The sequence below is a fragment of the Hakea prostrata genome, chromosome 11 (genome assembly GCF_041222555.1).
Source record: "Hakea prostrata isolate BN-2017 chromosome 11, UWA_Hpros_2, whole genome shotgun sequence".
Lineage (NCBI taxonomy): Eukaryota > Viridiplantae > Streptophyta > Magnoliopsida > Proteales > Proteaceae > Hakea > Hakea prostrata.
The window spans coordinates 5204858-5214099 of NC_142610.1; the positions used below are offsets into that span (position 1 = coordinate 5204858).

The 9242-nt window shown below is 38.4% G+C and overlaps 1 protein-coding gene across 1 annotated transcript; it reads left to right on the forward strand.

Moving 5' to 3' along the window:
- Window positions 1–1556: 1556 nt before the first annotated feature.
- Window positions 1557–8089, forward strand: LOC148999721 (putative methyltransferase PMT21). The gene is made up of 8 exons (XM_089139727.1): window positions 1557–1788; window positions 3096–3384; window positions 3532–3680; window positions 3804–3999; window positions 4181–4391; window positions 6387–7062; window positions 7176–7253; window positions 7499–8089. Exons 2-8 carry the CDS (start codon window positions 3100–3102, stop codon window positions 7716–7718), a joined length of 1815 nt encoding a protein of 604 aa, XP_088995853.1. The 5' UTR covers window positions 1557–1788; window positions 3096–3099; the 3' UTR covers window positions 7719–8089.
- Window positions 8090–9242: the final 1153 nt, after the last annotated feature.

A 9242-nucleotide genomic window follows, 5' to 3' on the forward strand; every position in this document is an offset into this window, starting at 1 on the left:
AATTAAATGCAAATGAATAGTATATAAGTATAAGATTCAGTTCAAGCGCCCAATCTCTCTCTTTTTTTCTCTCAACGTCAAAGGTGAATGCTGTGTTTCTTCTCTGACAATGAAGCTCACAACTCCAGCACAAAGTGAAGCTCTCACCATGAGGGTTAGAGTTCCAAGCTTCTGAGTATGGTGATATTCAACTATAAGTGGAGCTGGATCATAAGCATTTGGCAAAAATGGAGAACTCTGAACGATAGGTCCAATTTACTCTAATTTTTTTTATTGAGGAGGAGAGAGAGGGGGGGAAGGGGGTTGAAAAGACTTACTCTAATTAATAGCTATCTTATCTGTTTGCTCCTAAGCCAGAAATTTTTTTTTCCTCTCTTTCATTTTTTTCTGATAATCTTACTAGAGAGCCCTATTCAATGTGTATAACATTGACCGAATTTTGTTTTTTTGGGTTAAGAAGATTGACCGAGTTTCACTGTTATGTAATTAGATGCCGTTGCTGTCACACGCTCAGAAAAGTCAAAAACTCTACATAAAGAGTGTCAACGGTTCAACTTACAGATGAACCAGATCTATTAAAACCACCCGGTCCGGCCGGTTCAAGTGGTTCAATGTCAACCTTGGTTATCTATTTCCAAATGGTCAACTCTCAACGAAGCCAGCCGTTAATCAAATCTACAAAACCGGGAAAGCAGCGGATATGAGAATTTACCGCTAAATTTTTTTACCGCTAAAATTAGGGAGTTAAAAAATAAAAGCTAGAAAATTTAAAAAGAAAAGCAAAGATTTCTCTGAGGGGTTTCCACCGACAACCGTCGTATGTGGAAACAGACTTGCTTTGGAATACTTTTTCTAATGTCTTTTATCATGTACGCTGACGTGGATAGAACTTCCAAATGACACGTGTCTGTTTCGCGAATTAGGTTAATTACTTGGTTGCACCTTGATTTTCTGCACTTGGATTTTTCGGGTCAACAGTTTTACTATGTTTAGTTTCTCGTCATCCAAACGTAACCTAGAATTTCAACATTTACCAAATTAAAAATCCCACTGGTCAAAGTAGATGAATAGATTATAGATCCAACGTTTTGTGAATTTCCGAATCTGACACATGAATGTGTTGATTAACAAGGGGCATTCCGGTAAATTTATAGTTCATCTCGTGTGTAACCTGTGTAGTGTGTACTGTATTTACGATGGAAAAGATTCCTGATACGGTGTCGAGGGTTAACATCACAATGGTGGTGACACTTAGATATTTGCTGACGTGAAATTTTTTAGCTTTTGGCTCATGATAGAAATCATTCTGCTCTTGCCTTTTACCTGATTCGAAGGCAAACCAATGACGCCATTTTGAGTTTCAGAGAGATTTTTTTTTTGGTAATAAGTTTCAGAGAGATCAGACCCAACAAAAGAAAAAAAAGAAGAGTTTGAGAGAGAGAAATGAAGCATTGAAGTTTGAAGGTTGAAGCTTCGGAGAAATGAAAGAGTAAAAGAGAAGGAAAAGTAGGAAACAGAAACAAAGGACAGCGTGGAGGGACCGGAGAAAGAAGAATTATTTAATGATTTTATATGGAAGGCTGAGAGTTTGCAGTTAATATATAACCCTTTTATCCTAGTCTCTTCTTCTTCAGGTCTCTCTCTCATTTCTCCCTGACTAGGGAAAAATCTGTAGAGCTAAAGATAGCAGCAACAAAGTAGAGGTAGAGAGAGAAGGGGGGAGAGAGACATAGGGAGAAAAATTGCCAGGAACACGATCGATACTGAAGAGAAAAAAGTGATACAGAGGTACTTCTCGTTGGATCCTTCGTTTTTCTCTGATTTCTTCAGTTATTGTGTCCGATCTAGATTAGATATTTGATGGGTAGGAGTTGAATTCTCATGGGTCGACCTTATTTATGTTAATTTGTGAGAATTTATGTTATTCTACTCATGTTTGCAGGGTCTCTGTTTTTCTCCCTCTCATTTAGTGATGTGCATTTCAAAACATGGGTAGAATTTCAAAAAGATTTGGAGTTTTTCTATAGGGGTTCTTTAGTTCTTGGTATTTGTTGCTCTCTGAATGCAGGGTGTTTCTACTTTTGTAGCTTTGTTACATTGAGGTTCTCCATTATGGGTTATGCTCTCTCTCTTTTGAGCATGCATTTGACAGTGGGCGATAAGCTGATCGGCTTTTCTTTTGAGTGTTCAGGACTTGTAATTGGAGATCTGGCTTTTGATAATCAAAACGTTTCTTCTGGTTGAAGACATTGTTAAATAATCTTCATAAAGAAAACATCTGTGTTTTCCTTCTATTTTCCTTTTGGCTTTTATGTTTGGTCAGTCAGATCCGCTGCTTACTTTTTTTGACTTAGTGGGGATGAACCTGTTAGAGAGTTTTCTTAATGGGGGCCCTACATCTTGAAGGATTCAAAAAGAAAGGGGTGAAAGTTAAGCATGTCGGCAGTGGGTGGTTGATAATCTTAATCACAAATATTTAATTATTTCACATCTTAAATATTGGAGTTGATTGACAGTTTTTGATAGATCTGGGTTCTATTCACATTTCCTCCTCTCTTTCAGTATGGAATTCTTTCATTGTTATTTGTAAATTGATGCAATTGGAAGCTGATCTGCTAATTGTTTTATGTTTTGGAATGGGCCTAAGCTTTAAAATCCTGTTTCCAGATATGAAGAAAGCTAATTTGGGGTTTTGATAAAGCAAGGTTTTGAAAATGAAGAACATAAAATGATTTCTTTTCATTTTTGGTTTCTCAATTTTGACTCTGCTGGTTTAGATTGGGTATGAATTGAAATTTTCAGAATTTCGAGGAGAAAGAAATTGTTGTGGTTTTAACAATTGGGCAAGTGAATGTTTGGCAAGCACTAATAAACTGAAAGCCAGATTCACCATGAAAATATTACAATTCAAGTGGATAAATGGATTAAGCTCTCAATATATTTAGAATTCCAATTATGCTCATTCGAATTCATTGTTGTGGTTAGAGATGTACTTCCTTCTGATTAATAAGTGTCACATGCCTCCATGTTGATATGCAACTTCTTTTGTGGTGTCTTCTTTGTACATTGCTTATTATTTTCTTGTTATCCTGCAGGTAAATGACACCCTCAAAAAACATGAAGGGTAAAGATGGAAAGCATGGGTACCCTGATAAAAATTCCAGGATAATTCCCATTAGTCTAATGGTTATTGTTTTATGTGGGTTTTCATTTTATCTCGGTGGTATTTTCTGCTCTGAGAAGAATCAGTACATGAAAAAAGATGTTACAAGGTCCACTCATTCTGTTAAAGAAGTTTCATCTACTCCTCTTCGTGTTGAATCTATAGCATTCCCTCAATGTAGCAAGGATTTTCAAGATTACACCCCATGCACTGACCCAAAGGTATCCCTTCTCATTTGATTGTATAGCCTTTTCTATTGAACCTTGACGCACATCACAGCATCTAATTTCCAATATCTGAATTCATTTATTGTTTTGGTTTCTCTCATAATCTTTAGTTTCATCATTGATAAAGTATTCTTGTTACAGAGGTGGATGAAGTATGGTCGTCATCGACTTACTTTTATGGAACGCCACTGCCCTCCAGCGTTCGAAAGAAAAGAATGCTTGGTGCCCCCACCAGATGGCTACAAACCTCCGATTAGATGGCCAAAGAGCAGGGATGAATGCTGGTACAGGTAATGTAGCTTGCATTTTAGATCATCATTTGTTTGTGGCTTCTTGGTTATAATTATTTTGTTGGTCAATTCCTCAGTGGAGCTGCAGATAGACTTAAATGCTTTTACATTGTATGATTTCAGAAATGTTCCCTATGATTGGATTAACAAGCAAAAATCTAATCAACACTGGCTTAGGAAAGAAGGGGAGAAATTTCTCTTTCCTGGGGGTGGTACCATGTTCCCAAATGGAGTTAGTGCATATGTTGACTTGATGCAAGATTTGATTCCTGAAATGAAAGATGGAACCATCAGAACCGCGATTGATACAGGCTGTGGAGTGAGTTTTCTTATACCATCGTTTATAGATCTACACTGGCTATAAATGCCTAGAGTATTAAGTAGTATTTTACCAAAATAATTCATTTCCTTGATTATGAAAAGCACTCGACTTACAACATATATATTGCTAGAATAACATTAAAATTCTGTATTTAGTCTTGCTTTTGTTTATTTCATAGGTTGCAAGTTGGGGAGGTGATTTACTAGATCGTGGGATTCTAACTGTTTCCCTTGCACCAAGAGATAACCATGAAGCTCAAGTCCAATTTGCACTTGAACGAGGCATTCCAGCAATATTGGGCATTATTTCTACGCAGCGACTTCCCTTCCCTTCAAATTCTTTTGATATGGCTCACTGCTCAAGATGTCTTATCCCTTGGACAGAATTTGGTAATTCAATTTCTCAATCTCTCAATCACAGTGCCATATTAGTTTTTTCTAATCCAGGAAATTTTATTTGCCATTTGATATTCACATATGAGATTGGATGGTGCACTACTTATTAAGGCACTGCTCAAACTATTTTTTCACCATGTCAAGGTAATTCCCTTCCGCCTAGCAGTTCACCTTGTTAAGGAACAGTACTATCTGTGGATCTAGGATCCTTCGTAGTCAAACGTAGGGATTTCACAACATTACCATCTCAATCTCTATTGACATGTAAATTTCGTTATAGAAATACTATACCATGTAGCAAAGTGCCAACCGCGAGGCCAACCCAAGGTGGTTCAGATGGATCGCAAAACCCTCGACATGTTGATTTTTTATTTCTACAATTTCAGGAAAATAGATAGATGAATTGGGAGAAAAGCTCTCTACAGTATTCATTTACTTTTTTAACATTTGACCTCTTGATTTGAGTCACTTGGACAATTCGGTGATGTGGGATCTCCAAAGGGTTGGGCCCCTCTATACAACTGTGGTATGCTTCCATTTGGAAAATTCATGGTCACAATCTATATATCCGGGCAACTTATGAAATTTAAAGTGTGGGTGACTGGATCATGTGAAAGCCGCTTAAGAAGAGACAGAAGGAAGCTTCTTCAAGTTAAGGGCATAGGCAGTGCCAAAGTGCAGAATCTGGGAAGGTTTTTAATGTATCCAGCCTAATCCCCTCTTCTCGTAGAGGCTGTTTCCCTATTTGAACCTGTGACCACTAGGTTTCAGTGGAACAATCTTTAATCTTACTTTTACTTCAAGACTCCCCCTGTGTTGAGCAGTATGTTAGATATTTATGAATTTAGCCACGGAAGGGATCAATGGAATGGTCAGTCTTATTGTACTTGAGTATCCTTAAGTGTTGCTGAGTATGATGTTATTGATGTTGGTAATCCCTGCATACTACTATATTTTTTTACCTCTGCCTAGGGAAAATTTTGAACAAACAAACTAACAGTGCAACCCATGGAAGTAGAAAAAGAAAAAGTCTGTTAAGATTGACAACTATTTTTTCATGGAGTAACTAAACACAGCTTGTGAGCTGGGTTGTGAATGATAGTAGATTCTGGACTAATGATTCTTCTTGTATGGCGTCCTTGTCATGAAGTGCTTTATTGTCGTGAAGCATTTTATAACTTCTCGTATTCTTGTCCAATATTATGACACATTCCACATCATTTCCATACTTCCAAAATTGAGGTTTCAGCCTTCTTCACTAGTTTCCGAAGAGGTCATTGCATGGACAATGAAGTTGCGTGACAGAGTGAGAGAGGGAGTGGGAGGAGAGGCGGGATGTGAGGAAAAATGGGATGGGGGAAGGAGAAAGGGACCGATGTGAGAGAAGGATGTGTGGAAGGGAGAGGAAGAAGGGAAAGATCTATGAGATGCAGAGAACAAGGAGGGTGTGAGAGAGAGGAATGGTGAGTGAGAGATGTATGTGGGAAATGTGGGGTGGGGGACAGTGTGATGGGGTAATATAGAGACGAGATCTAAACCACTGGAGATTCCTCCCACAAACAATGAATTGTGGTGTAAGAGTAGAGTAGAGCGACATGAGAGAGAGGTTCTTTAGGGAGAGTGAGAGGGAGAAGGTACAGAGAGTAGAAAGAGAGGGGCAGAGATTCAATTCTTAAATAAAGAAAACTTAATTACAAAGGATATTCTTTGTCAAGCAAAATATAATGCTAAAAATTCCGCAAGTTATTCATACTTCTGTATATAGTGATATGGTGTGTTAGTGCAGCCACTATCCTATTTGTTCACTTGTGACTACTTGCCTGTTGTAATTGTATTTCTTATTTGAACCTTCTTTTTTTTTGCTTGAGGGGGAGAGGGAAGAAGAAACTGGGGAGGTTGTTTGGGGATTGTGTGGTGGGGATTATAGCTACTTGTTTGGTAAATTTACCCCTTCTCACCTATTCAGCATAATAATCTCTCTGTTTCCAGGTGGAATTTACCTTCTTGAAATTCACCGCATTCTTCGCCCTGGGGGTTTCTGGATCCTGTCTGGTCCACCAGTGAACTATGAGAACCGATGGCGGGGATGGAACACAACAGTGGAAGAACAGAGATCAGATTATGAGAAGTTACAAGAATTGTTGACATCCATCTGTTTCACATTGTACAATAAAAAGGATGACATTGCTGTGTGGCAGAAGTCTTCAGATAATAGCTGCTATGATCGCCTTTCTGCCCCAGATGTCTATCCACCGAAGTGTGATGATGGTACCGAACCTGATTCAGCATGGTACACCCCACTCCGCCCTTGCGTTGTAGTTCCTAATCAGAGACTAAAGAAACTTGCATTGGATTCAATACCAAAATGGCAAGAGAGGCTGCACATTGCCCCAGAACGAATTTCAGCCGTTCAAGGTGGAAGTTCTGGTGCATTCAAGCATGATGACAGTAAATGGAAAGTTCGGGTGAAGCACTACAAGAAATTACTCCCAGCTATTGGTACAGATAAGATACGTAACGTTATGGATATGAATACACAATATGGTGGCTTTGCAGCAGCCGTAATTGATGATCCCCTTTGGGTCATGAATGTGGTGTCTTCCTATGCTCCGAATACACTGCCGGTGGTCTATGACAGGGGATTGATCGGAACCTACCATGACTGGTAATGTGAATGAACATTTACACAGTATATATCTAATTATTTTGTTTTACATATATGTTAGCATCCATGGGGGGCGTGGTATCTTTAAATTATTATGTTATGTCCTTTGACAGGTGTGAAGCGTTCTCAACCTATCCTCGAACATATGATCTTCTACTCCTTGATGGTCTTTTCACTGCTGAAAGCCACAGGTAAATGACTTGAATGTGGAATTGATTTGTCTCCAAACATGACACTTATCAGGATAACTAGATTTTGCATTAGCCCATCAATGAATTGAGGGTGTCCATATTGCACACTAGGTGGCTCTTACAGGCTTAGACTTTATATAGCATCATCCTCTATAACAAGGACAATGCTGCTAAGTTAGCTTTACTGGATCTTTCTTATTTCTATTTTGGTTTTTGGCAAATTGTGACACTATCAACAATTGCAGATGTGAGATGAAGTATGTGCTCTTGGAGATGGATCGAATCCTACGCCCTAGTGGGTATGCAATTATCCGAGAGTCTAGCTATTTTGTGGATGCTGTGGGCACCATTGCCAAGGGGATGAAATGGGGCTGCCGAAAAGAAGACACCGAGTATGGAGTGGAGAAGGAAAAGTTATTGATTTGCCAGAAGAAACTCTGGTACTCTAACCAGAGTGAAAGATGAAATATCAAGGAGAAATATCAGGTTTCTTGAGGACTTCTTCTGGATCAAAGCTAAGGTAGGCCAAGAAAATACAAATGAGAAGTGTTTGGTCCAAATTTTGAAGTTAAAAGTATGTCCGACACAGTTTAGTGAAGAATCTCATGGAAGTTAAATTCCTTCCCTTTCAAAGGTTTAGTTCCCAAATAATGTGATTTGTTAATCTTAGTGCTTCAATTAGGTATATTCTTTATAGGGTATCTGCAAGCATTTAGAAACTTAATAATCAATTTTATTTTGTTATTGTATTATTTTTTTTTCCTTTTTTCTTTTGAAAGTATCTGATGTGAAGTCCAAAATTGGCTATAGATATTGATTTTTTGGTGTTGGCTGTATATTTAACAGTCTGCTTGATTCTATAATTGGATATATATAATGTCAGTGTCACTGAATCTTTCATGGATTGTATGCTCCAGCTTTTTACGCGGTGCCATGGATAACAGTCCTGTGTTCTTGGCTGCACTTCTTGTTTAGCCATTAGCATGAGGCTTTAATGTCAAATTCTCAAGTTTTGATAGACTCAGTCCAGCACAGGACTCTCTGAATTTGAAAGTTTGAAATTCAAATCAGTTTGAATCCTTCCTAACTTCTCTCTTGTAACTGATTCCACTGCTGTTTGCTGTAGAATGTAAGTGATCTTCAGAATAATAGATCTGAATGTTATATCTTATTATTTATAGACATCAGAGATTACAAATATAACCAATAAAAGAGTGCCACATGGATTACACAAGAGCTTTAGGAATTTCCCTTAACACCCCCCCCCTTCCTGCAAACTCAAGCTCCCATCAACAAGGTTGAGTTTGGAACACAAGAAATGAAAACGAAAGCGAGGAGTAGGTAAGGCCTTTCTAAGGATGTCAGCCAATTGATTTAATGCAGAAATGAACTGAACAAGAAGATCACCTTGAGCAACTTTGTCCTGATTGAAATGGAAATTGATCTCAATGTGTTTAGTGCATGCATGAAACGCATGATTGGATGATAAGTAAGCCGCGCCTATGTTATCACACCATAATAAAGAGGATAACGAGAGATGTAATTACCGTAACAAAGATTGTATCCAAGTTACCTCAGCCATGACCAAAGCAAGAGCACGAAATTTTCTCTCGGTGCTGGAACGGGCGAAAATGGATTGCTTCCGAGATTGCCAAAAAATAAGATTGGATCCCAAGTAAATGAGATAGCCACCAATGGACTTGCAATCATCGACATAGCCAGCCCAATCGGCATCAGAATATTCATTAAGCTCCATAGAAGAAGCCCGATAAAGTTGAAGCCCATGACACAAGGTCCCCTTGATATAGCGTAAAACACGCTTAACCATTGACCAATGTACATCAATAGGACAAGCCATAAATTGACAAAGCTTGTTACCAGAGAAAGCAATATCGGGACGCGTAAGGGTAGCAAATTGTAAAGCACCAACAACACTGCGATATTGTGTTGGGTTAGAGAGGCCCATCACAATTTGAAAGAGTAGAGTAT

Bases quoted from the DNA above. Each gene is read 5' to 3' on its own strand.
- LOC148999721 (XM_089139727.1), top strand. From the start codon at position 3,100: ATGACACCCTCAAAAAACATGAAGGGTAAAGATGGAAAGCATGGGTAC. The intron at 3,385-3,531 runs GTATCCCTTCTC...TTCTTGTTACAG, and splicing joins CCCCATGCACTGACCCAAAG to AGGTGGATGAAGTATGGTCG. The intron at 7,254-7,498 runs GTAAATGACTTG...CAACAATTGCAG, and splicing joins TTCACTGCTGAAAGCCACAG to ATGTGAGATGAAGTATGTGC.